The following is a 26,874-nucleotide window of genomic DNA, read 5'->3' on the forward strand; positions in this document are numbered from 1 at the left end:
CCTGTCTAAGGAACCAGTAATCTCTAGAAAGTAATTATTGACCGATTTAAAGAAATACAAGATGAGTACCCGTGGTGATAAATATAAAAAAACGAGAGTTTCCACAACTTTAATTAATATAGGGCACCCTAACCATCTACACGTGGATTTTCACTGGTCTATGTTTTTCATTTTTTACTCTATTCTAGATGCATTTTTGAAATATATCCAATGAATGTTAGTGTAAGTTTCTTGTTGATACTTTTGTTCATCTTAGTTTTACTTTAGACAATCTCTTTTTTTTTTTTCAGATACCGCCAGCCATTTCAAAAGAAAGTGCACTAAGATAAAAAAAAAACAAACATGATATTCATATGTCTATAGACTCCTTGATATACCCGGCAATGAAACCTTTTATTACTGGCCATGAAGAATTGATACATGACATCAAGTATGACTTCTACGGGAAACATATAGCAACAGTTTCTTCTGATCAGCACATAAAGGTTTTTGATTTAGACTCAGCAACTTCGTCATGGATTTTAAATGACCTGTGGAAAGCTCACGATTCGCTGATTGCTAAAATTTCCTGGGCTCATCCAGAATTTTCAAGCTCCAAAATCATAGCGTCATGCTCGTATGATAGAACTGTCAAAATATGGCAGGAGCAACCTGACGAAATGCCTGGTTCAGGAAGAAGATGGCTTAAGTTGGCAACATTAGCTACAGAATCGTACGGACCAATCTATGACGTTTGTTTCGCCCCTAATCATCTAGGATTTAAGCTAGGCTGTGTTGGATCTGATGGAATATTCAGGATATACGAATCCTTGGAACCCAATGATTTGACTGCGTGGGTATTGACGACTGAAATTGCAATCTTGAATCTGCTGTTGCCAGCTAAAAGCTTACAAAGTAGTTTTGGTGTTGAGTGGTGTCCCTCCAAATTTACAAAAACAGAAAAATTTATAGTAGTTGCATTAGATCAAGGATTTGTTTACGGAAGTGTACAGAAAGAATCGAGTGGAGAAGAAAGTGCAAGCGACAAGTACGTCAAAATATGTGATCTACCCGAACACAATGGGCTTATAAGGTCTGTCAGTTGGGCACCCTCCATGGGTAGGAAGTATCATTTAATTGCTACTGGTTGTAAAGACGGATTTGTGAGAATATTCAAAGCCACTGAACAAGAGAATGGAGATTTAAAGATTGAAACATTGGCTAAATTGAATGACCACAAGCTGGAAGTATGGAGAGTAAGCTGGAATATGACAGGTACCATACTTTCATCAGCGGGTGATGACGGGAAATTACGTTTATGGAAATGCAGTTATTTAAATGAATGGAAGTGTATGAGTGTGATCAACACTAGCAATAGATCAGATAGTCGTGGTATTGAAACTGAAAAACCTATATAGTATGTGTTTTCTTTTTAGTATCCAATTGATTCCATAATTCTTCATCGTCTTCTTCTTCTTTTCTTTTGCGTTTTTTCGTTTCCTCGTCCTCTGTGTCTTCGTCGTCCAATATCAACAATGCTGAAACTTCCACACCAAGATAGACTTTTGCCAATATTTCACGGGATTCCAAATCAAAGACTCTCAAATATCTATCCAACCCAGCAAAGGCAACTATCCTTTCATAGGCATGTACCCCAAATGTTGCTCCTGTGTTTCCACCTGTAAATTTGCCCAATAATTTTGGTACTGGTTTAACTATTTCACCTGCAGAAGCAGAGATGGTCTTGAAGGCTTTCTCGTCTACTTGAGTTAACGAATATTTTGCTATAAGGCTGTGGGTGTCTGTGACAATGATTTCTGTTTGTTCGTCATTAGCAAATGTTAAGGTTACTATTGGTTTTTCTGTCACTTTGTAATCCTTTCTAGGTTTTCTTCCTTCTGCCGTATCATATAGTCTGATTTGACCGTATCTTGTAGATGTAACAAGCTTGTATCCCTTTGCTGCCTTGGCAAATAAAATATTTGTTATCCAAATTGGGACTCTCAATTCTAGGTGATCGTTTCTGACATTTTTTGCTTTGAAAATGATTTGTGGCTTAAATTCGTTCTCGTAATTATTCTTTTTGAAAACTGTACTGTTGATGTTTTTGTTAAATAATTGGAGTATCTGAAGATCGTGTTCCTTTCCTCCTAGGGCGACGATATTTTCGGCTTGCGGGTTGATTGCAAATGCACTAATTGGCTTGTATTCTGGAAGTACAAGCTCGAGTGGCTTAAAATCAAAGGAATCATTAATGTGTATTAAAAAAACTTTGGATGATTCGAAAGCAACAAGTATACTATCCAAAATTTCCACTCTTAGTAATGCAACGGGTTTATCTTGAGCATCAACTGGCAATTCAAAATTGTGTAATAATTTAAACTTTTCTTCAGATTCTTCATCACTCAATTCATAAACAGATACTTGTCCGCCAAGTCTAGCTCCTATCAAATATTGATAGTTGAAACTGAGGAAATGGATGATTCTTGATTTTACTGATGACGAGGGTTCTAACAAACAATTGTCGATAGATATCGGCTGAGTGGCATTTTGTTTTGATGTATCTGTGCCTTCATTACAAATTACTTCTTTAGCTGACCCAGTGTCATCAGCTGATACAATTACTTTCATGATTTAAGGGTTTGTTGTATAATTGGAATTGATGCAGTCTAAGTTTATGATAGTAAGCTTCTGGTATGAAAAAAAAAAGAGATGCGATGGGAAAGAGCGATGAGAGTTGAAAATTTACTTGTATTATGTGTATGCAGGAAAATCCATAAACTAAAACAGAAGGCACCTTCTACGAACAAACCAGTTGGAGTTATCTTTGAAGAGAGATGTCATTGATTTGGGCAAGTAGACTGACTTTTGCTAGCTAATAGCTAACAAGTTTTGAGACCGAAATTTTTACAGCTTAATTCTTTCTTCTTTGTAGATCATATTTGTAATTCAGAATTTGGTAAAGGATTGTTGCAAAATATGAGTAAAAAAAAATTATAACGTGGCTAGCTCTAAACAGTTGATACTAAATAGCAAATTATCCCATCCAACCTATTTGACAAAGCATATTTACAATATACATACAAAAAAATAACCATACTTTTATTGTCATATAAAAGCGGCCAAAAACTTATATCATAAATTGGTCCCTTGGCCCAGTTGGTTAAGGCGTGGTGCTAATAAATTTAATTTGTTACGCCAAGATCAGCAGTTCGATCCTGCTAGGGACCAATTTTTTTTTTGCTGAGCTTAGACTGCCAAGCTCTACGTCCAACACTCAAAGTCGGATAGATTTTAATTTTTTTTTCGAGCCTCATATCTCAGTACGTAAATTGACTTGCAAGAACATTTGAATTGTATCTCCGAAAATATAAGACATTGATCAACATATAATGAGCTGGAAAAGACTAATCAGATTTGTCGCTCGAGATGGGAAGATTTATAGGGGAGAACCAATTTTCACAGATACGAATTATGATGTAGGTAAAAAATATCTTGCTGGTGATCAACTCAAAGCGAAAGTTATAAAAGGAACAAATATTTTTGAAAACACAATTGTCACAGACGAGATTTTGGAGGTAGTAAAGTTGTTAGGTCCATTAACCCCAGAAGATGTCCCCATTGTCAAATGCATTGGTTTAAACTACACGAAGCATATCGAAGAAAGTGGTATACCAGCACCACCTTACCCTCCGTTGTTTTACAAACTTCGAACTTGTGTAGCGGACTTTAATGAACCGATCCCAATTTCAAAAATTGCTCAAGTAGATCAATGTGATTATGAAGGTGAATTATGTGTTGTCATAGGAAAATCTGGGAAAAATATTGCCAAAGAGAACGCATTAGAATATATTGGTGGGTATGTTGTTGGTAATGATGTTTCTGCCAGAACTTGGCAATTAGATCCAAAATATGCAGGTGGGGCTCCACAATGGTGTTTCTCTAAATCTTTTGATAAATATGCTCCCTTAGGTCCTCAGTTGGTTTCACCTGCTGTTTTAACAGATCCCTCAGCTTTACATTTACAAACTCGAGTTAATGGAGAGTTACGACAAGATTCCCCTACATCAGATTTGTTGTTCAACGTTTCAGAAATAATTGCCTTTCTTTCTCAATCAACAACATTAGAACGAGGCACAGTCATAATGACAGGAACACCAAGTGGTGTTGCAATGGGAATGAAAGACCAGAAATATTTACAAGATGGCGATGAAGTTGAGGTAAGTATCACTCAAATTGGTACCTTGGTTAATAAAATGAGATTTGAGTAAGCACCTAACGCAAAGTGATTTTTATTAAAACACTTATAGTCCTATACGTATATTGATAAACTCTTTACATGTAACGATATAGAAATCGAACAAAATAAAAACGACATAAAATTAATAACACCCACAGGTGGTACAAGTGTTTCAATAGTTTTTAATAAAAGAGAGGAAACGCACAGTAATATATAAATAGGTACTTAATTCTTAAGAAAATGGGCGTGTGGCGTAGTTGGTAGCGCGTTCCCTTAGCATGGGAAAGGTCATGAGTTCGACTCTTATCTCGTCCATATATTTTTTTGATGGCCGTTATTTTAACACTTATTTTTTTTGGCGTTATCTTTTTCTACCCATTGATAACTTAATAACAATGAAACAAACATGTATTCCCTTTTTAAATAATTCTATAAATAGAGCATGAAAAAACAAATACCCTCAAGCAAAAAAAAAATACACTGGGTAACTATAATACAACTTTGGAAGCCAATGATTTCTTGTAATCCAAAATAGATCCATTCCATCTTGTAGCTGTTTTATTTTCAATGACGAAAATGTCTTTTGCCACTTTATCCAATAATCTGAAATCGTGCGAAACAACAACCACACCCCCATTAAAGGCATTGATGGCATCAGCCAAAGAATCAATAGTACCTAAATCTAAACCATTTGTAGGTTCGTCCAACAAGATCAAGTTAGGACCTTCTAAAGCCAATAATGCAAAAACAACACGGGATCTTTGACCTTCAGATAAAGTAGCCATTTGGGCAGTTTGTGCTTCACCACTTAAACCATAACGACCCAATTGACCTCTCCAGTATTGATAATCTTGTGAAATGTTTGCAAATTTGTCACGCACAAACTCTAAAGGAGATTTGGTCAAATCCAATTGATCAGCAGAATGTTGTGAATAGACACCCAATTTGATGTGTGTATGTTGGATCACTCTACCAGTTTGTGGTTGCAATTTTCCTTGGAATAATTTTAACAAAGTAGACTTACCAACCCCATTAGGACCCACAAGAGCAACTCTGGAATCCATATCAATACCAATGTCCAAGTGCTCATACAAGTTATCTTCTGGTTTACCAGAGTATGAGAATGACATATCGTCGAATGCTAAAACTGGTGGTGGCAATTTTTCCACTTCGGGGAATCTAAAAGTGAAAACTTTATCTGGAACGACTGGTTGAATCAAACCGTCAGCTTCCATTTTATCTAAAATCTTTTGTCTAGATTTGGCTTGCCTTACCAAGTTAGCATAAGTACCAGCAGATGCAATGAATTTTTTGATATGGGCAATTTCTTCTTGTTGTTTATTATATTGTTTCATTTGGTTGGTTTCCAATTCGGCTCTGGTCTTAACGTAGGAATCGTAGTTACCACCGTACGTTGTCAAGAGTTTCAATCTCATATCAATCATATTGGTACAAACACCATTAAGGAAATCTTGGGAATGGGAGACCAAAATTAAAATTCTATCAAATCTCTTTAAATATTCTTCCAACCAGACACAAGCAGCTAAATCCAAATGGGCAGTAGGATCATCCAATAGCAACAAGGTTGGCTTGACAAATAAAGCTTTTGCTAATGCAACACGCATTCTCCAACCCCCTGACATATCTTTGGTTTTTTTTTTAATAGTAACTGAGTTGAAACCCAAACCAGTCAAAATAATTGCTGCTCTACTTTCAAATGTTGATGGATCCATTTCGTCAATCTTTTCGTAAAGACCTTCCAATGCAGGACATTCTGGACCTTCCTTAACAATCAACTCTTCAACTAAATCTTCCAATCTTTTCATTTCATGTTCGGCTTCTCTGACAACGTATTCTAAGGCAGAGTATTCAGTAGCTTCGGCTGGTTCATTCAACAAGTAGATATCAATATGTTCTGGAATAGGGAATTCTCTGGCGGCAATAGATTTCATTAAAGTAGACTTACCACAACCATTTTCACCCAATAACCCGTATCTACGACCATAATTCAATTCCAATGTAGAATCTTGAATCAAAACTTTACCATGGAATAAAAGAGAAACAGATGACAATTTAATATCTCTTGAGGTTTCCAAGGATTCCAAAACACCAGTAGTGACTCTATCGGACAAGCCATGTTCATCTGTTTGTAATTTCATTTTGGCAATTTGTTCTTCAGCACCTTCGACTTCATCTTCAGCAGCATCTTTTTCAGCTTGCTTCTTGGTCTTTTTAGTGCTTTTACCAACAGCAGCCTTTTTGGCTTCTCTTTCTAAACGCTTTTGCTCTCTTTTAGCTTTTGATGCAGAAATCGACATTATCAGTTGTTGCTATGAGTTACAAGAAAAGAGACGAAGTGATTAAAAATTAAAATTAAAATTTTTCTAATTTTTTTCTTTTTTTTTCCTTGCGATTTGAAAAAAAAAAAAAGAAAGAGGAAGAAGGCTAACAAATTGCGAGAAGAGAATATTTGATGATGAGAAGAGACGCACACTACTACTACCACGACTACTACTGTTAGTACAGGACAACTTATGTGCAGTAGGAATCAAATAATTGATGTCATCATAATAATAAACTAATTTATTAGTGCTTATACACCTTTTTCAACAATGTTTCAGTGTCATACATTATGATCCACCTATTGTAAGTAACTTCAAAAGGATAACCTGTACTGTGGAAGTATACATTCTAGTCAAACTTGTTGAATACTGTCACATTCTCAATTATAATTATTCTCACACTATGGGCCCTTTTGCATTCGCCTTTAAATGAGGTAAAATATTTAATTACAATTTCTGTTCTTTCAAATTCAAGTATCATTTACCCATTCAACTTTGTACAATGTGACATCTACAAAAGCAAGCTATAGATGTGAAAAGGAAAGAATATCTGATTAAAATATCAGCTAACGTCAAACATCAACCGTTTTATTATTAGGTAAAATGCAACCAAATGTAAGACTAAGTTGTAAAGTAATCTTCTGTTTTTGCCATTCCTTTTTTTTAAACTTTCTTTTTTTCTTTTAGTTAACTTCAGACTCTCGTGGTTAAATATGGAATTACTACAGTTGTTGTTGTTGTTGTAATAGTTTATTTTTGGCCCTAACAGAAAAGAAATCTCGTTAGGAAACTTCTCATAGTAACATTAATATATAATCTCCCACCCACAGAAAAATACAACCAAAAAAAAAGAGAATATTGCCACCATCAAATTCATCTTAGCTACCTTTTCAATTATATAAATATATAAACATTCAAACATATCTACATATAATTATTATAATTTTTTGGTTTTGGATAGAATATTTTAAGCATTGAAAAAAGCAAAACGAAAATCGAAAAAAAAAAAACAAAATATAACTTAACCAAAACATATAATTATACCAGATATGCTGCCTATCGAGAAAAAGACGAAGGTGGATAAATCGCCTAAAGCGAATGTTTCTGCTCCTGTTCCCCTAAAGCATGTGCCACATCCAGTTCCCAAGGTAGCTTCTCTGGACCACCTTAAACAACAAATTTTTGAACAGGATGGACCATTGAGGTCTTTGACTCCCAATACAATGGGCCAGGTGCAAAGACATATGGTAAGAAGACCATCATTTGGAACAATTGTTACCACCAGGGAACAGCATTACAATTTGGACTATCCAGAAGATCCCGACGAATTGACCAAATTACAACTTGATCCCACATCAAGATTTTATGCACGATCCAAACCAAGAACTTTAGATTTACCCAGTTTGTTGCCATATAAGATTGAAAGTCCAAAAGACCAAGCTAAGTTTTTAAGTCACATTGTGTCTCATCTTTATATTGCAATCAAAACATTAGATATTCAAGGCTCACTCAGTGTTAGTGCTAAAGATTTGGCTGCTTTAAAAGACGCTATTTCCGATGTTGATTTGGCTTTGGAAACAAACTTATTTGAGATGAACAACGACCCAACTTGTGATGAAAGCAATGATGAAGCTGTTTCCGATGAATTTGAAATTTCTGATGATGAAGAGGAGGAGGAAGAGGAAGAAGAGGAAGGTGAAGATGAAGAAGATGAAGGCGACAGAGATGCTACTACTCAACATAAGAAATCACCAAAGTCTGCAGCCGTTGTTGGTGTAAAAACTTGGTCGCATGAATTAATGGTCTGGCTCAAAATGAAATACGACATGCCCGTTACATTGAGAGTGAACTTGGCTAGAGTATATTATGCGATTTGTCTTTGTCGTGGTCAACATGTGAATTTGAAGACTTACATTAGAATTTTTGAGCTATTAACAAAGGATCAATTATTGTTGTACAGTCATGGTTTGAGATTGCCATGGGAGGATTTATGCCGAGAATTAGAACTACATTTTGCTCCTATTGATGCAGGATTAACCATATTTGAAAAGAAAGACCACAAACAATTGATTAAACTTGCCAGCAGAGCCAATTATTTCTTTGCAAGAGATTGCTTACCAAAAATTTACGAAAAAATGGGTTCATACTTTGCCGTCAACAGCTCTGCTTTGGTGATGTCATCTTTGTCACTTTTCCCTACAGTTTTTACACCTAATGGTGTTGAAGATGAGAATGATATTCGTCATTACATCCAGTCGTTTTTCTACATGTGGGAAAAACTAAACAAAACCAACGGATTTGATGTACAAATAAGCTCTAGATTAGGTATTATAGCCATGTCTACTTTGTCAATGATTAATGATGATATCGAAACTAGAAAGTTTTTGAAGTTAGGGGAGTTTGGGATTTTCACTGCAGATCAGATGCAGTACATGATGAATACATTAATTAATAGTTTGAGTATTATGATGGACAAATATTCTTCCATGAAGATAAAGTATTTTCATGGATTTGCCTCAACAATTGTTTTCTCAATGATTGGAGACTCAGCTTTAGTGAAGGGAGGAATTTTAAACTACTTGCGTACACTAGTTAATGCTATTGAAAGTTACATTCATCCGTCCAATACTGGAGATTGGACAAAGCCTATTTCAAAAATGGTTTTGGCATTGATATATCAATTTCATAAAAGATACAACTCAGAAACGGAAACTCGTGGCTTCTATAATAATATCCCAGAAGAATTCAAGCTCTCAAGAAATGTTGTCAAGGAGTTTGTATCTATATTATTGCCAATTGTCAAAATAGGTATTCAATCTAAGAAAGAAAAAGTCGGAAGTGATTACATTTCTGCTTTACAACTTTTAGCCTTTTTAGAGCCTGAATATGTTCTTGAGAACACGCTTTTAGACATGTATGAATCTATCGAGGGGGTAATATCTACTCACAGAGTATCTACGGCCCTTAGCACTATTGAAACCTTGTCGAGATTTATTGTATCTACGCCGGTTTATAGAGTTCATGCTACCAGAATATTACTGTTGGCCTTACCAGGAATTGACTCAAATGATTTAGAGAAAACAATGCAGAGTTTAGAGGTGTTTACATCTATGGCCAACTATGCACCTTTTTATGACTTGACAAAAGGGGAAGGAGATTCTATGTTGGCATTGGAATTTACTCAAGGGCATATTGATTATTTAAAGAGAAAGATTTACGATGGTAATATTGAGAGTTTCCAAGTCGATACCGATTTAGAAGTCCAAGCATTAAAATCTTCAACAAGTGCCTTTAAGGATTTGATCAAAAGCTTTACTCAGCGATTAACCTTGCTTTTAGAGAACTTACCAGATCCAGAAATAAGCATGGGCTTGGAGAGCGCCCTTGCAGTTTCATTACCAAAATTTTTATACATCATGTTTGAATCAATTTCAGATGACTTATTCAAGTACTTCCGCGATGACTTTTTCGAGTTTGTGTTCAATAATACATACCATACAATAGCTACCACGGTATCAGAAATTTGTGGTGGTATAATCAAACGTGACCCAAAGTCTTTTAAGAAGAACGCTCGTATTCTCATTGAAAAAATTAAGGACGAAATCCATGAAAACGAAGCAGGAGGGTACAAAGGTGGTGTTGATATCGTTCCACGTGATCAAGCACTTTTCTGGTATATAACTATCTTGAACGAGATGGTTGGAAATGCTGGCAACCAGATTATAGACATGTCGTCTGAGATCTATGAGTTGTCGTACTTTTTAATGGAAAAAGTCAAGAGTCCATTGGTTTTCCCTGCTGCTTATCTTGTAAATCAAGTTTTACAGACAGTCACAAAAATCAAAGTGAATGAATGCAGGTTGATTTCCCCAGCCTATGAGAAAGAGCACGGCATTGACGAGAAATGCTGGGGAGGATTTTGGAACCAAAGCATTAGATTTTCAAAAGAAAACACCACATTTGATTGGTTCATTCCTTCAGAACGAGACGTCACGTTTGCTGTTGATTTTTTCAATGCTCATGTTTCCAAAAGTTTAGAGAACGTGATGAGATTGATGCATCAATATGAGAAGGAAAAGAATTCGGGTTTAAAGTCTTCCTCAGGTGTTGTGGATGATATCAGACTGATGTTACTGTTCTTGGCCTATTTATTGAGCGGTGTTTCATTTTTATTGGATCCGTCTTTTGAGGAAAATATTCCAAAAATAAACCATGACAGTGAATCTATCCAGCAAAGATTATTGCTTTTGAAGCAAATTAGAGAATTGGCTAGAGTGTCAAACCAAAAAGAAGATTCTATTGACGAGGCAACTCCAGAATATATGGAAAAAATTATAAATGACTTGACCAATGAGGATCTCGACATCCTTTCTGAATTTGATCAAGGTGATAATGAATTAAGAGACAACAAAAAACAGGAGGAAGAGAGTAGAGGTCGAGAAAAAGATGACGAAAGTATCCCTTCTAAACCTGCTTCGCCAACTCAAAACCCCTTGGCTAGATTTGAAGTCAAGTCATTTCCATTAAGTAGATCCGAATCAGTTGCTCCAGCTTATGACGAGTCTGGCAGAGCAACACCACAAATCAACGGTGTGCATATGTCAAGTATGAATCCTGCTATAACTTTCAGAGAGAAGAGTCTATACACATCAAACTATTTTTTTGGTACTGGTCTGGAGAATAGAAGATTTGCTGATTTATATTCAAAAGTTCACAAAACTAGAGAATTGGTCGGGAAGAGTTTACACGTCTTATTCAAGTTCTTGATGGAAAACTTCCCTGATAACACCAAAATTTTCAAAGACTTTTTGTTTGTTATTAGTATTTGGTTTTCAGATATGGGGCGTGAAAGAGCACTTGATCCAAGTCATTCAAAAATAAATTATGGATATGTTAGCTATCTTCAAACTATCAATAGAGTCAGAAAGCCATTCACCAGAATTGCGATTGGGGCTAGGTTGGAATTGTACCATCTGTTTAGAGTTGCATTGCATGCAACTTCACGTACTGAAACAAGTTTAGATAAACTTTTGTTGGAAGATGTTGTAAGACTTTCTGTATCTACCTATTCTAGCATATCTGCTAATGCTCAAAGTATATTAGTTGACGCAATGAAAAGATTAAATGGTTCTTACAGTCTTATTATCAAATCAGCATTTAAACATTTGTCCAAGGCATTAGAAATAAACGACCACCAGAAAATAGAGAGTGGACTCAGCATCTTTGCAATCAAGAAAATTAGAACCAGATTGCAAACTGATTTCTACAATATTTACAGGTATTTGGATTTATTGCACCGTTGCTTAAATGTTGATAACCAAAACGTTTACAGTTCTGCGTACGTCTTGTACACTAGTGTACGCAAAGGAATAACGCCGCCAAGCAGTGTTTGTATACTTAACGAGAGTGCAATTGATTGTATTAGACCACCTGACCAATTTATTGATTTGGAGATAAAAGCGGTAAAATTGGCCAAGGAAAACAAGAGAAAGATTTATTTTGAAAAACTTGAAAAATTACAAGAGAAAATATTGGCAGACGAAAGTAACAATGGACACTGGAAGATTACTGTCCTGAATTTGGAGTTATTACTGAATTTGCAGTCGTACTTGGAAATACCGACGAGATTGGACATTCTTCTTTTGTTTCACAAAGAGGCAGCAGTGGACCATCCTTTGATTTCAAGGCAAGCTTTACAAGGAATCAGTAGAGTTGTCAACAAACTTTGTACCTTGACTAAATATGACTATGATATCAGGCTGATGTACGATTTGAATTTTGTTGCTCCACATTTAACAACTGTGGACACTAGACCTGACCACGGAGTTTCCTATAAGGCAAAGTGGCAAGAAGAATTGCAAAATACAGAATACCCAAACTATTATATCGATTACAAGCCAAGTGTGGGTTGGTTATTCTGGAAGAACTCGCTTTTGGCAGTGGACTCTACCCCTTTTTACAAACTAAATTTAAACTCATCTGATTTAGAGACCATAAAGACATTCTCGGAATTTATTAACAAAGACTGGGTTTCAAGGATAGTAAAATTATGGGTGACTGATGCAGAAGTTAACTCATCATTCCAAGTGATGGATGTATTTGTGATTGCGTCATTGGTGGTTTTAGTTTCTAATGCTTACACCAAGCATTTTACTTTCCATGATTTACTAAGTATCATTGATGAAATTTATGTCCCAGATGAAAAGAGTGCCCACATAATCACTGGTCAATTGATCATTGGTATTTTATTTGGGTCCAAGGCAATGTCACCAGAATTTTGGGAAGAAAGAGATGAATATGTGAGCAAATACTTGAAAAGAATTTTAAATGAAGATTTGTCTCCTGATAATCAAGGTATCTGGCATGTTTTCGCTGCTTTTCTTCCAGGACATGTTGATGTTAGAAGATTCCCTAAAGTGATAGATGTGATTCTCAATTTCCAATTGGATCCTAATTCGGACTCTGCTTTCAAGGATTCTACAAGAATTGCGTATATGAGAGGAGCCATAGGTTCAATTTCGTGGCGTCTTGGGAATTCAGATAAATTTTTAGAATTCTGTATGCAAAACATCAACAATAGGTATGCTGCAGTGAGGTCACAAATTGGTAACTTGATGGCGGTATTGTCATTCAATTATTATGTCGAATCAATATCCGATAGCAAGACATTTATTGAGAACTGTAACAAGAAGGAGGGCTTGATGTTGTATGATGGACGTGACAAATGTAAGATTGTTACCATAATACCTGAATTATTTGCTCAAATTGAGAATTGGAGAAAAGAATGTCAACACTTGACTCCACAGGAAATACTCAAGACAAATTATATATACACAGCCACAACAGTCTTGATATGGATAAGGCAAGAGTTGAATACAAATTTGTCTATAATGTTTGAGTTCTATGTGTGCCTGCACATTGTTCCATTTTTACTTGAATTAATATATTTGAGAGAAGTGTGCCAATTGGGGAACATTGACCCTATTACAGTTTTGAAAAAAGTCTCACAAATCCCTTATACCACCGATTACTTAGAGAACGTGATCAGTATGTTAGAACATTACGCTGAAAAAGAATTGAACTTGGTGCAAACGTTGGTGATGGGAGAATTCACAGAAACTGTGTATTTCAAGAACTTGTTCAAATTAACTAGAACCCAGAGAGAACGTGTTTTCAATTTATCCAATAAGTTACTCAATCACAAGCATGCAGAAATAAGAGTGTCGGCTGCTGAAACATTATCTGGCTTGATTCATATATCACCAGTAGAAGAAGTTGAAGGGTTGGTTGAAAAGTATAGTGATCTTTATTCCAAACAATTGGATAAGGTGAGAAAGAAGTACCGGAAAACTGGTTATAAGAATATGGAAAATGATGATATAATAAAATTACATGGTGCCACTTTAGGTCTAGCAGCATTAGTACATGCATTTGCTTTTTCTTCCCCACCACCGAAGTGGGTTCCTAAGATATTAACTACATTGGCAAACAAGTCAACTGGTATACCTGGAATTGTTGGTAAGACTGCAAAAGAGTCTTTGGGAAAATTCAAAAAGAATAGACAAGACAGTTGGCACATTGACAGCAAAGTATTTACAGAAGAACAAATTCAAGATCTTGAAGGTGTTCTTTGGAAGAGTTATTTTATATAGTGTATAGTGTGTTTTTTATTTTAGTATTTACATTTTAAATTTACAGTTGAATTAGAATTATAAAAAATTAGGGGAATGGAGACATTGGGGCAATAAAATTACAAGTATAAAATAACAAGAAGTACACGTACAAAAAGTAGCTCTATTTATTATTTTGTAAAACGATTCTCTTTTTATTCTTATCTTTCCTAAACGATTTGGATTTGATTTTGGGATACAGCCTCAAATTCATTGAAAACTCTTGCACGTTTCTATGTTAAATTAGTAACCTCAAACAAAAAATCCGAAAAGCCTATTGTGGCAGTACCAGACAAATCCTTATCATATTTTTTGAACACATCTGTTAATTTTCTCAAATATACTAATAGTTCAATAAAATTATCAAATCTCAATTTTCCAACTCCTCCACTTTCTAATAAAGCATACTTTTGAAATAAATTCAATACCAAGTCAATATCCAATTTATAACCAATTTGTTCCAATATCTTTTGAAACTCCCCAAAGGAAATATCTCCAGATTTATTAGTGTCAGCTTGAATAAATAACTTCTTGTAAGCAGAAAGATACTTCCACAAGGAAACAAATTGTTCAAAGTTCAATGATTTTGTGGCCGAGTCAGGACCACAGAAAAGATTGATCATGAGCTTTATAGTAGAGTCTTGAAATCTGGAACGATCAAAATTTAATAAAGCATGCGACAATTCCTTAGCTGAGATTCTGCCAGATCCATTAGTATCAACTTTTTCGAAAACTGATCTCAATTCGCTCTCTAATTTTTGCTTTGAGGAAGTGGTTGCAGTGGTCTTGGTGGTTTCCAACGAGTCTCTGGAAATGTTATGCTTTGAATAATGTCCATTATTTGAAGTTTGTGGTTGATATTGCGCAGCCTGACTTGATTGTGATGGTGCGTGTTGTTGATATACTTGTTGTTGAGCCGGCGGAGGCAGAGAATACGATGGACGTTGTTGGTACTGCATTGAGGGAGGCGGTGGTGCGCTACTATATTGTTGCTGTGGAGGAACATTCAGATATGGTTGTTGGTAACCTCCTTGTGGTGGTACACGAGAATGACCAGGTGCTTGTTGATAGTATTCTTGTTGAGGTGGTGTATTATATTGTTGATATTGCTGTTGTGGTGGTACTTGTTGTTGCGGTGGTACTTGTTGGTAGTGTGGTGAGGGTTGTTGTGGTTGCTGCTGTTGTTGAGGAGGAGGCGGTCTATATGATACCTTATATTGCTGTTGTGCTTGTTGATGATACTTTCTATTCAGATTATTATGATGGGAGTGATGGCTGGGTTGAGAGCCATGATGTTGCAGTTGCAGGTAGGATTGCTGAGGTGTGGGTTGAGGAGGCAAATCGTCCATGTTTATATAAAAAAAAAATTGGAATAGGTCACTCGACTAAATGGATAAACAAAAGGGTCTGTTGAACTAGCAGTATTAATACGATAATAAATAGTGATGAATACTAGCCTTTTGTTCTCTTTTCAAATATGTATATATATAAAAAAAATTTGTAATGATTGTTGTGAACGAATATGAAAGTATTAACAATTTAGGTTTTTCCTGACCTTACTTTGAAATTGGGGTTGTATAGTTATTTTTTAGTTTTGTTAATTAGTAGTCCTTAATTATTTTTTTTTTCCTTTGCCTGTTTTTTTTTCTTTAGCAGTACAACAAGAATTAGGGAAGGTTGTGAAATAACCAAAGCCAATCAAAAATACACGACCCCTGGTCCTTACATGTCAATTTCAGTTTCATATGTGATACTTAGAACTGACACAGGACTAGTCCTTTCTAATCTTCTACATCTCTTAACCCATTTGTTTATACTTAATATTATTTTTTATTTTATATATTGTACATGAAAGTATTCATGGTTAAAAAAAATTTGAGCTACTATGTATACATATAACAAATAGTTCACTCCCGTTCATTTAATATTTTTCCCAACATTAACTAATGGACAAAACATAATTAAACCTAAAATACAAAATGCTGCAAGGACTTCATAGTGCAGTTTATTCTGACATATTTAGTCTCTAGCTCTACCTCTGTAACCACCTCTTCTTGGACCGCCTCTTGATGGTCTTGGTCTTTCAGCTGGAGCATTCTTCAATCTGGTCAATGGCAAGATACCTTCTGGAATGTTCAATTCGGTTCTCAAGAATTCAACACCTTCATCAGTCAAGGTGTAGTAGTAGTATTGCCATGAGAATTGAGTCTTGACGTAACCTTTAGAAGTCAAAGATTGTAAAGCTTTGATGACGAACAAGTTTCTAGTATCAATTTCATCGTGCTTTGGTTGGTTGAAGTCTTTCTTAGCAACAACGACACCCTCTATAATACATGTGTTAGTATATCCAAGTTTTATTCTTCATTTTATTTTTGTTTAAATATTTCTTGAAACGTGATATGGCCATAAAAAGGGTATAGTTCATTTGTATATTCATTCGTATTTCAAATTAAACTCTCCATGATGTTATATGTTTCTTGTAAGTAGTGATTACTGAATCTCTTTGATATCTTCTTATTGTTGTTGGTAGTGAAATTTTTCTTTACGACTGTTATAATCTGTGCTTTTTCATGAACTCTTGACTTATCGTGCATCCCTTGAAATGCCATATTCTGTTCCAGTTTATAATTCATATTTACATACCTTGGAAGAGGTATTGGTGGATCTTCTTTCTGTCTTCTTTTGGAATTAACATGCTGTGACTCTAGTTGATTGATAGTATTAAAAGAACCAAACTTCAATTTTTCAATTACCAGATTCCTTTTTTTTTTCTTTTCCTGTTGGTAGACTGTAATTGTGCGAAAAAGAGTGTATGTGTGAATAGTGAGCGGAAAGAAAATTTTTTTACTAGTAGTGTAGAAAAATCAAGAAACATACACGTGCATGTTTTGCCATTAGGGCTATAGCCCTGAGGTTTAATGTCTGCAAAAAAAAAAAAAGCGGGAATCTAATAGAAACAGGAATCTAATAGAAACACAAAATCAAAGAAACTACCATTGCTTTGCAAGTTGTGTTCTTAGATCACTACCATAATCATAAGTTACAACCAAGTTTGATTAAATAATTATTAAAACATTTCATTATTGCTATAAACATTAAAGCGCGAGTACATATATATATAGTTCTAAACAGCTACTCTTTTCTTCTTGAAATTGCCGAAGAAATTGGCCAACGAGTCCTTCTCTTCTTGCTTTTCTACATCTTCCAAGCTTTGTTCATTGGTTAATTTGTGGTCTCTCATGAAAAGTGCAGATACTATCATAGGAGCAACAAATGCAATACAAACACTCATTAATACTCTTTGTACTTCACCATAAGCTTTGACTGCAGCTTCTCTTTCTGGAGTGCCCCAAACATATTGTGCAATAAATGTGTATGGATCGGTATAAACGCTTGTGGCCAAAGTAGAATCGCCAAGGTATTTGACTAATCTTGAATACAACATCTGGGACCAAATTGCACCTGCTACTGACGAACCAACAGCGTATCCAATTCTATAGGTGGTATACAATGCCGATGAAATCACAGCCATATGCTCGTGACTAACACAACTTTGGGCACTGACATTAATTGGGTATGAGAAGAACCCGGTACCGAATCCCATCAAACACATACCACCAATGATCCCTGCATGTGCATGTAATTGAGATCTAAAATGATACATAATACCAAATGCAACCATCCACATAGCACATCCAAATACAACAAATCCTTTCAAACGTCTGAAATAAACAACGAACAACCCAAAAATAAAACCCGTGACAACAGATACAAATGATGAAAGACTTGCAATTCTAGTAGCAGAGGATTGTGATTCGTTGACAGCCACCATTAACACAGTGTATAAGAAGTTAGATTCGACTGCGAAAACAAAGTCGAAAAACAAGGAAATTGAAACGACGGACCAAATACCTCTATCCTTCATTAAGTGAAGTGGTATAATTGGGTCTCGAGCTCCGTAACCTTCCCATAAAAGGAAAACAGGAATCAAGACACCTCCAATGACTATTGGCACAATGATATGAGCTTTTTTCCAAGTTTCTTTGATACCACCAGCAAGTGTCAATGGGACCAATAAACAACCCAATGATACAGTTAACAACAACAATCCAATAACATCCAATCTCCAAAACAAGTACTTGGAGAATCCTGCTACACCCAATTCTTGGAACTTTGTTTTACGTTGCTTGAAAACTCTCCATTCTTCTGTCTTACCAGCTAGCCAACGCATATGAATCATACAGCACACAAGAGGAATACATGACAATGGGAGTATAAAAGCCCACATCCCGATACCCCATTTCCATCTAGTACCAACGGCAGCAGTAACATTACCGGAAATCCAAGTGTTGATAATGAACGGGAATGATGGACATAACGTAAAAAACAATCTCCATCTCAAACTTGAGAAATCAGACAAAATGAATAACAACATAATAATGATACCACTGTATCCAATTTGGAACAACACAGCACCAGCAACATAAGCATTAATGGTTGGCAGCTGGCATTCAATAATAGTACCAACCACGTAAAACAACACTGCAACAATAAACAACTCCAAACGACCAAGGACATCCGACAATCTGGCATAGACGGGTTGACTGGCAGCTGCCACCACCCCAGTAATAGCGTTAACGGTTGTTAATAAACTGTGTTCTGACCAACTGGCAGTTGCATAAGCAGTGTAAACATATCGAGTTTGACTATCGAGACCGTAAGCATAACCACAAAGAAATGCAGAAAACCCTAAAAGCAATTTGAACCAAAATGTATGTTTCCATTGATTAGCTAAGATTTCTGCTTTTTCAACCCCAATGGATTTTTCCTCTACTATAGCCTTTTCAACTATATCGGATGGCGAAAACGTCTTTTCATCTCCGGACAAGTGTTTATCTTCTTCTGAAGAATGATTATTGGAAGACTGGTAAGATGTCATGCTAGCAAAAAAAAAAACGGCCAAATTAATTCAACAACTTTCAAGCACGTGAAAATATGTCTTGGTTTGATTTCCTTTTTCTTTCAGTGATGCCGTTTGAGTTATAGGCTTTACTGATACTGTTTTTTGTAGATAGAACAATCACGATCTGCAGAGGAAGAGAAGGGGGAAACCGTTTTGTATTTATAGTTTAGATAGTAAAATAGAGTTTTCAAAAATAATAGAAAACTGAAATTAGGTAGAAAAGATGACGTGAAATTATTAAAAACAGTTTCTCGGCAACGATAGTGTAAATTTAGATATTCACAAAAATAAAATTGCCGTATCTACATACATTATAAGAATTCCTGTGACTGATAAAAAATTTTTCAAATTGAGAAGGGCTAAATTTACGTTAAATATCAAAGAGTGGAACTGTTTTATGATTAACGACTACTTTATAATCTTAAAGATTGAATTGAACTAGACTGGTCCATAGCTGCTATCAAATGAAAATATGAATGATTGTTAAACGCAGCACTTAGAAGCCTTTTTAAAAAACTACCACCTCATGACAATTCTTAAATTGCTCATCACAATAGATTTTTCTGATAAAATTGATTTAATTGATTAATTTGAACACAAAAAAAATTCTTCTCAAATAAAAAGAAATTCTGCTATCATACTATTTTATTTTTCTTGTGTTTGATTAATTTATTGGCCGCAATCGTAAACACCTCTAAAAATGGACATTTCTAATTGGCTATAACAAATAAAAAATACAATAACCCAACTAGGTTTCATTTCCGAACTTGGAATTGCTATTTTTGTGTTAAAATAATGGATTTGCATTCACGTATCTGCTCATCGATTAAGAAATTTTCAAAGCTTTGTACAACAAATTGCCTTACCAACAGTTTTCTCGAAACAAGTACATCCATAATTAATATGTTCTTTTGGGGGGAAATTCTATTGTTGCAATGGCAAGAAATGGGTCATTTACTGAATTGAATTAGTTTACTTTTGTGGTTACGACCAATCTAATTCTTGTTGAGTTTCAGTCTCGTAGATGACTGATAAATCGATAAAACCCTGTTCAGGCGGTCAATTAGTCAAGAAATAACGGATAAAAGAGAGGAATACTTTCTGTGATTGGGTACCATATACTGTTCTATAACCAGGAGGGGAAAAACTGTAAAATTTCTCCTCAATTTGTTGAATTGCTTGCAGTACCACTATTATGCATCTATAACACATAAACTTCATGCATTTCAAATTACATAGATCAGGCACCTGAATTACTTTTACTTGCATGGCCGCATATCCTAAAACTGACCAGGAGAATAAAAAAAAGCTATAGTCAAAACTGTCGAGCTAGACCGAACTGAAGTGTTTATCAATATTGAAAGACCAATTCATAGAGTATCAGTTACACCAAGAAGCAACTAAAACCAATATTCATTGTAAAACTTCTGTGCAATTTCGCACGACCGTATCAGCATACAAAATAACTCCTGCGTATCAAAGATTGACTATTCCAAGCTTTTGGCGTAATCGCACTGAACTCGTCTGATGTCGTTTCGCATTGACCCGTCAACATAAGGAGTTTTCTTTAGAAACTCATTCACAACCAAATGCGGGTGGGAAATTCGGTGGTACGCTCCATCCTTTACAGATTTGCTCCTGAGAGCTTCTTCCTTAGCGTGAAAGCGCATGGGCGGCGTTACAAGAAATATACACGGAGTTTTAAGGCTGTAGAAGGTCTGCTTCGTATGGGAATGGCGCCGTGGATGGTTGGCTGTGAGTAATTCTTTACTACAAGCTGTTTAGTGCAATATGCGAACTTGAAGTCACCTTCAAGCACCCGATACCGATCACCGACTTGAGACAGGTTTTAGTTTTTTTTGGTAAAATCGGTACAGCAAATTTAATGAAGAAGCTGGTGTTTGGTTTCTCTTCTTTTTTTTCTTTGAATGTTTTTTTGAACACCGGTTCGAGTTTTGAAAGATTGGGGGAAAAAAAAAGGGAGTAAAAAAAATAGTTGTCATTGAAAACGAAAAGAAAATCCCATTACAAGTAGATTCTGGGGAACAGGATTTTCATATCACAACAAATCAATGATTTTTGCAAGTATACGACGAATTTTCCAATCATTTCGAACTGAAGAAGAAGAGCGATTGTATTCTCGAGCAGCATTCTTCAACTTGCTAGGGTTTCTTGGTTCTTGTGTATTGTTTTCCTTTGTCGCCCAGCGATTGTCACGTCACCCACGAGAATTAGCTCACATTGCCAGAGCAGATGCATTAATTAGAGCAATTAGGTCATAATGAATGTCTGGCGAGGTCACTGGAATCAATAGAGTAACGTGTAAAGAATAGATTTTATATTTTGGCTTGAAAACTAAAACAAAGAATAGAAAGTATTAAAAAACTAGTTAATATACAAATAGTAATGAAACAAAAACGTTATCTGAAATTATTTACAAATTAGAAAAATAAATACCAAGTAGTATGATGTCTATGAAAATTATAATCCTTTCCCTCTGATCAAAACTTCTTTGCACATTTCGTATGCTGTCCACGATATAGCTGTACTTGGAATATTAAATATGACTCTAGGCTTTAAACCTTTCCAAAAAGCCTTTGCACCTTCTTGTTTCAATAAGGCGACAGCAGCGGATTTGAAACCCGTGACATGCCTAAAATTCTGGTTTTGTGATATTCCTTTTGTTTGTAAAACAGTCTTGATACAATCAAACGGCGTAGTTAATGCTGCAGCTATACCACCAGCAATCCCACCACTAACACAATGCAAGTATGGATTGTAAACATGAGATGGGTTCAATAATGACGATGAGTACTCGTAGAATCCAAAATTCAACGCAGCAAATGGAATATTAGTCAAAAGGGTGGTTGGATATGAAATATAAAACGCACTTAACCCTTCCGCTTTATAGATATCTGATGCTAATTTGAACAATCTCACTGATGTTGATTTACCATCCTGATAGGCAGCATTTGCTTGCATTCTTTGTTTTAACATATCAAATGGGGTCATCAAAGCATCTGACGCGGTGGTACCCGTTATACCAGCGCAACTTGCAATAAGAGGATGGTTTTCATCAGTAACAATCCTGTTCAGATGTGGCGAGTTGGTCAACCTATTAACCAAAAACGTTTTAGTCGATTCAAATACTGAAAAATATATAGCATGGGCTGGACCCGCGCCCAATACCACAGAAGACACCCCTTTCCACAATGCATAAAACCCTTCGGTAGAGCTGATCTTAGACAAAGACTTTAACAAGCCCCGTGATATTTCCGAGTTTGATAGATTCATTTGCATTCTTGTTTTGATAGAATCGATAGGAAACATCACTGTGTGTTCCATTATACCAGCCAATGCACCGGCAGTTAAATGTGCCGCTAATGAAGCATCATCAGGTAATGCCTCGTAGTCTATTTCAACTGAGTCTTTTGGTAAAAATTGAAGTTGGTGCTCCATTATGATAGTATTGTATTATTAATTTAAGTATTATCTGTGTCCTTGTCTGAGCCACGAATTGCTTGTTTCTTTATGCTTCTGTTACTTTTCCAAAAAAAAAAAAACTACCTTATAGTATAACACAATATGGTAATTTGTTAAATAATATAGACTGGTTGAAAGGGTTCTCCAATGTTCAGTTGTTTATAAAGTAATGTTTCCAGTGGTGAAAAAATAATAAAAAAAAATCGTGGAGACAACGAACTGGTGGGATTTGGGCTGGTTTTTTTTTTGATGGAAGTTGACTTTTTCTCTCTCGTTTTTGTTTAACGCTCACACACGCACACTTCTAATTAGTTTATTTCAATATTGCAATAACCAGTTTAAGCGAAACTTCTATTGGTCCCTCTTTTCAAATCTAAATTAATGAAGATAAAGAACAATCAGTAAAAGCGTTTTTTTTCTCAATTGTGTTGGTAAAAATTGACTTATTCTTATAACTGATAAGAGGTTGTAGATTAATCGGATTAATTTGTCAGTTGAAAAATTTTCCTCTTTGGTTTTTCTTTTTCTCTTTTTGTTTAATGTAAAATTTACTTTGGTTATTGTTAGCTTGTCCACTATCGGAATTCGCAGCTGAAAAATTTATTGATAAAAATCTCGGTTTTACCGAATGACAAGGCGATAAAATATGAAAAATCAAAACACACACACACACAGACGAGATGAGCAACAAGAAAATGTCAGATGAACATGCATGTACTTTCAAATTCTTGGTGGAAATATCTCTTACTTATATATATATTTCTTTTTAACACGCTGGCTATCCGTGTAAATTCATTATTTAGATAATTAGCATTGTTTCCCTTTTATTTGTTTACATTTGCTTTATATTCCGCTCATCTTTATGAAGATCTGTTTTGACGTTGCGACATGAAACAGGTTAAAGAATAACTATAGTTAGACATTTTCAAAAACTACACCAGATAAATATTTTGGATATTCTTACAATCCAGCCAGTCATAGATGAGAAACCAGTAATTGTGATATGTAGTCGGTACATGTTTTGAGATACTTTTTTTTATTCAACTTCATCTACAAAATATTATCAAAACTTAACAATAATTCTATACTAAAAACGTATTTCCCTTAAACTAATGGACCTTGTTTAATTTCCAAGTTGTATTGTTCTGGAACAATGGTTTTCACTTTCCCAGTTTTTAAACACGACTCCACATTTTCAGCGACCCAATCTTCCATATCCTTGATAGCTTCGTAAGTGTGTGTACCCATGTGTGGTAAACTGACAACATTTGGCAATCTATACAATTCAGGTGACACTTCTGGTTCTTTTTCAAACACATCAGCACCAAAGGCTCCAATCTTTCCTGATTTAAGCAATTCAGGGAGTTCTTTTTCATCAATAACAGCACCTCTAGCAGTGTTTATTAATATGACACCGTCTTTCATTTGACTGATAGCCTCCTTGTTAATGGAATGTTTAGTGTGAGCATTCAATGGAACACTGATACAGATAATATCAGCTTGTTTGAACAAATCTTCTTTTGAAACGTATTCAGCACCACCTTCCAAGTCAGAACTGAGTGGCTTACGATTATGATAAAGTATTTTGGTGAATCCAAATGGCTTCAATCTATCTCTGATAGCTCTACCAATTCCTCCCATACCCAAGATACCGACAACTTTACCTTCCGGACTATGGCCCAATTTAGCACCTCCACATTTTTTGCTATCCCAACCACCATCATACAAGATTTGGTGTCCTTCTTGGTAGTTTCTCAAACACGACAACACCAAAAACACAGCAGTAACAGCAGTTGGACCTTCCACTGGAACAGTGACATTGGAAACTTGAATGCCCTTGTCGGTAAAAGGTTGAACATCTATTTGATCATAACCTGCACCATTATGACTGAGGGAAACCAAGGTTTTGGGCATGTGTTGAGCCAATTCAGCATCAAATCTACCAGTTTGTTCAACAGATGCATATGTTCTAGCAATATTGGTGATATCACTGTACTTGGTTTGCAAGTCCTTGATAAACTCTTCACGGTTCTGCGATTCACAATCAATGACATCAGCAATCTGAGCAACTTCGTCCCATTTTTTTTGAGCAAATTCTATTTTGCCTAATCTTAAAACTTTTGGTCTGTTTGAAGTGGTCATTATTAATTATATTTCTATTGGTTATTGAATAAAGAACTCAGAATAAGGTTGTAGGAGTAATCTTCATAGGTATTTATACAACCAAAAAAAAAAAAATGAAAACTGAAAAAAGTGGGGGATAACTCTATCTAATCATGTGGGGGAGCAACATCATCATAAACAGCGTGGGGGATCAATTCAACCGAATAGCTTCCCGATCGGAACGCATGCCAATAGCTTTGGAAGACCTGATTAACTAATTAAGTTACTTTGGTAGTCAACTGGTTTGTTTCTTTAAAAAACCCCACGTAATTGTTGTAAATTGTTGCTATGTGTGTCGTCTTTCGATTTTGCTTAGCAATACAAACCATATACTTTTAACATTGGTTGTCACATAAAGGGATACAACGCTCAATGAAACTAGAAGTCATGAGTACAGCTGATCCACTGGAGTAGATTATGTGCTTTAGGTACTCTGTTTGTTTGATACTTAGTCTAAAGTCCGTGTCACAGTTTTTTTTTCTTGATTTTTAGCCCCTTGTCATCACTCATTGTGACAAAATTTCTGTTGTTAGTGTTTAACTCGTCGTAGCAGAATCGTCAAACATGTAACAAATGGTTTATTGTTCACAACCATTACACAGACTACATTGAAAATTTTTCTTGGATTCCAGAAAGAAAAGAGGTATGCTTACATATCCTACAAGCTCCGTCGGAAGTTACTAGTTTTTATATCCGCTTCCGCTTCATCACCTCATAAAAAGAATTCGTTAGAAAATAAGAATGGCTTTGTGTTTATTTTTCAATTAAACATCATTTTTTTTGCAAGAGTATAAATACAAGGCTATACTGACAGGGTATTGTAACCCATTTTAAAATACTACTGAAACAAGTAACAATCAATAACAATATGTCTAAAGAGAAAAGTAAACAGATTGTCATAATTGGTGGTTCATATGCTGGAATTTTGGCTTTGAAGACTTTGCTCAAATCATCACCAATTGAATTGAATATCACTTTAATCTCACCAAATGATTCAGGGTATTTTAATGCTGCAGCTCCAAGATTATTAATCGAGCCAGAAAGTATTGAGAAAACTATATTTCCTATTAAACCTACTATTGAAAAATTAACCAGTGGAACTATTCATACAGCAAAATTCCTTCAAGGTGTGGTCACAAAAGTTGATTTGACTAATCAAAAGGTTTTTGTTGATAACGAATCGGAAATCGATTATGACAATTTGATTATTGCTTCTGGTGCTAGAGCAAAATCACCGGCATTTAAATTAACCAACAATAACGATCAAAATTACACTATAAAGGCAATTTTGGAGCTTGGTGACGAGATCAAAGCAGCCAATAATATTGCTGTAATTGGAGGTGGGAGTACTGGTGTGGAAACCTCTGCTGAGATTGCATTCAAATATTCTGACAAAAACGTGGTATTGTACACAGGAGCTTCAAGACCTTTGCCCTCATTTCCCAAATCCACTAGCTCCAAAGCAACAGGCAAGTTGAATCAGCTTGGAATAGAAATTGTCAATGGCGAGAGAGTCAATGTCAAAGATAAAACGATCGAGTTTGCAGATGGTTCAACAAAGTCATTTGATTTGATTATTGAAACACTGGGCCTTTTACCCAACACCGATTTTCTTCCTAAGAAAGTTTTGAATGAATATGGATATGTTGACACAGATGAATACCTTCGTTTGAAAGACCACCACAATGTAATATGTTTGGGAGACGTGGTTGCCCTGGGTGCAAACTCAATAGTTGATCTTGTATATACTCAAAAACCCGTTTTTGAAAAGACTGTTGAATTTGAAGTGGTTGATAACGAAGCAACTCAATTGAAAGCATACCAGAAAGCCAGTGGTATCACTACATTTATCCCAATTGGTAGAAATGGAGGTGTTGGATTATTGTTTGGTTACTGTGTACCAAGCTTTTTAATTTGGTTTGCTAAGGCAAGAGATTTTATGATTTCCAAAGCTGGGGAGCATTTTACGTGAATAGAATAATCCATATACCTAGATAGCAAAATATATATGTGTTTAAGAGAAATCGTTTTTGT

General features: G+C 35.5%; 14 protein-coding genes and 3 non-coding genes across 17 annotated transcripts; 10 read left to right on the forward strand and 7 right to left on the reverse strand. All coding sequences in view use genetic code 12, as the record gives it.

Annotated features, from left to right (window-relative positions):
* Positions 1-353: 353 nt before the first annotated feature.
* On the forward strand, positions 354-1,397 carry SEH1 (Seh1p; the record flags this gene model as incomplete). Its single annotated transcript, XM_710934.1, has 1 exon — positions 354-1,397. The coding sequence occupies one exon, from the start codon at positions 354-356 to the stop codon at positions 1,395-1,397; it is 1,044 nt and encodes a 347-aa protein (XP_716027.1).
* NSA1 (ribosome biosynthesis protein) lies at positions 1,390-2,610 on the reverse strand (the record flags this gene model as incomplete). Its single annotated transcript, XM_710933.2, has 1 exon — positions 1,390-2,610. The coding sequence occupies one exon, from the start codon at positions 2,608-2,610 to the stop codon at positions 1,390-1,392; it is 1,221 nt and encodes a 406-aa protein (XP_716026.1).
* Positions 2,611-3,123: 513 nt separating this feature from the next.
* Positions 3,124-3,210, forward strand: tI(AAU)2. The gene is given in 2 exon segments: positions 3,124-3,161; positions 3,175-3,210. It is a non-coding gene; the product is annotated as a tRNA-Ile (tRNA).
* A 161-nt stretch (positions 3,211-3,371) lies between these two features.
* CAALFM_C207980WA (uncharacterized protein) lies at positions 3,372-4,250 on the forward strand (the record flags this gene model as incomplete). The annotated part of the gene is made up of 1 exon (XM_710932.1): positions 3,372-4,250. One exon carries the CDS (start codon positions 3,372-3,374, stop codon positions 4,248-4,250), a length of 879 nt encoding a protein of 292 aa, XP_716025.1.
* Positions 4,251-4,461: 211 nt separating this feature from the next.
* tA(AGC)1 lies at positions 4,462-4,534 on the forward strand. Its single transcript has one exon. It is a non-coding gene; the product is annotated as a tRNA-Ala (tRNA).
* Positions 4,535-4,707: 173 nt separating this feature from the next.
* On the reverse strand, positions 4,708-6,537 carry KRE30 (ATP-binding cassette family ATPase; the record flags this gene model as incomplete). Its single annotated transcript, XM_710931.1, has 1 exon — positions 4,708-6,537. One exon carries the CDS (start codon positions 6,535-6,537, stop codon positions 4,708-4,710), a length of 1,830 nt encoding a protein of 609 aa, XP_716024.1.
* Positions 6,538-7,610: 1,073 nt separating this feature from the next.
* On the forward strand, positions 7,611-14,213 carry BLM3 (Blm3p; the record flags this gene model as incomplete). Its single annotated transcript, XM_710930.1, has 1 exon — positions 7,611-14,213. One exon carries the CDS (start codon positions 7,611-7,613, stop codon positions 14,211-14,213), a length of 6,603 nt encoding a protein of 2,200 aa, XP_716023.1.
* A 251-nt stretch (positions 14,214-14,464) lies between these two features.
* On the reverse strand, positions 14,465-15,580 carry CAALFM_C208020CA (uncharacterized protein; the record flags this gene model as incomplete). Its single annotated transcript, XM_710928.1, has 1 exon — positions 14,465-15,580. The coding sequence occupies one exon, from the start codon at positions 15,578-15,580 to the stop codon at positions 14,465-14,467; it is 1,116 nt and encodes a 371-aa protein (XP_716021.1).
* On the forward strand, positions 15,115-15,645 carry CAALFM_C208030WA (uncharacterized protein; the record flags this gene model as incomplete). The annotated part of the gene is made up of 1 exon (XM_710929.1): positions 15,115-15,645. One exon carries the CDS (start codon positions 15,115-15,117, stop codon positions 15,643-15,645), a length of 531 nt encoding a protein of 176 aa, XP_716022.1.
* A 605-nt stretch (positions 15,646-16,250) lies between these two features.
* On the reverse strand, positions 16,251-16,926 carry RPS10 (40S ribosomal protein eS10; the record flags this gene model as incomplete). Its single annotated transcript, XM_019475256.1, has 2 exons — positions 16,251-16,555; positions 16,875-16,926. The coding sequence occupies 2 exons, from the start codon at positions 16,924-16,926 to the stop codon at positions 16,251-16,253; spliced, it is 357 nt and encodes a 118-aa protein (XP_019330801.1).
* A 429-nt stretch (positions 16,927-17,355) lies between these two features.
* Positions 17,356-19,170, reverse strand: SIT1 (siderophore transporter; the record flags this gene model as incomplete). Its single annotated transcript, XM_710927.1, has 1 exon — positions 17,356-19,170. One exon carries the CDS (start codon positions 19,168-19,170, stop codon positions 17,356-17,358), a length of 1,815 nt encoding a protein of 604 aa, XP_716020.1.
* A 1,539-nt stretch (positions 19,171-20,709) lies between these two features.
* On the forward strand, positions 20,710-21,046 carry RPR1. Its single transcript, XR_002086389.1, has one exon. It is a non-coding gene; the product is annotated as an uncharacterized ncRNA (non-coding RNA).
* Positions 21,047-21,266: 220 nt separating this feature from the next.
* Positions 21,267-21,476, forward strand: CAALFM_C208060WA (uncharacterized protein; the record flags this gene model as incomplete). Its single annotated transcript, XM_019475257.1, has 1 exon — positions 21,267-21,476. One exon carries the CDS (start codon positions 21,267-21,269, stop codon positions 21,474-21,476), a length of 210 nt encoding a protein of 69 aa, XP_019330802.1.
* Positions 21,477-21,675: 199 nt separating this feature from the next.
* On the reverse strand, positions 21,676-22,653 carry MRS4 (Fe(2+) transporter; the record flags this gene model as incomplete). Its single annotated transcript, XM_710926.1, has 1 exon — positions 21,676-22,653. The coding sequence occupies one exon, from the start codon at positions 22,651-22,653 to the stop codon at positions 21,676-21,678; it is 978 nt and encodes a 325-aa protein (XP_716019.1).
* Positions 22,654-23,781: 1,128 nt separating this feature from the next.
* On the reverse strand, positions 23,782-24,591 carry IFM3 (Ifm3p; the record flags this gene model as incomplete). Its single annotated transcript, XM_710924.2, has 1 exon — positions 23,782-24,591. The coding sequence occupies one exon, from the start codon at positions 24,589-24,591 to the stop codon at positions 23,782-23,784; it is 810 nt and encodes a 269-aa protein (XP_716017.2).
* CAALFM_C208090WA (uncharacterized protein) lies at positions 24,250-24,786 on the forward strand (the record flags this gene model as incomplete). The annotated part of the gene is made up of 1 exon (XM_710925.1): positions 24,250-24,786. One exon carries the CDS (start codon positions 24,250-24,252, stop codon positions 24,784-24,786), a length of 537 nt encoding a protein of 178 aa, XP_716018.1.
* Positions 24,787-25,708: 922 nt separating this feature from the next.
* Positions 25,709-26,812, forward strand: CAALFM_C208100WA (uncharacterized protein; the record flags this gene model as incomplete). Its single annotated transcript, XM_710923.2, has 1 exon — positions 25,709-26,812. The coding sequence occupies one exon, from the start codon at positions 25,709-25,711 to the stop codon at positions 26,810-26,812; it is 1,104 nt and encodes a 367-aa protein (XP_716016.2).
* Positions 26,813-26,874: the final 62 nt, after the last annotated feature.

The sequence above is a fragment of the Candida albicans genome, chromosome 2 (assembly GCF_000182965.3).
Source record: "Candida albicans SC5314 chromosome 2, complete sequence".
In the NCBI taxonomy this organism is placed as follows: domain Eukaryota; kingdom Fungi; phylum Ascomycota; class Pichiomycetes; order Serinales; family Debaryomycetaceae; genus Candida; species Candida albicans.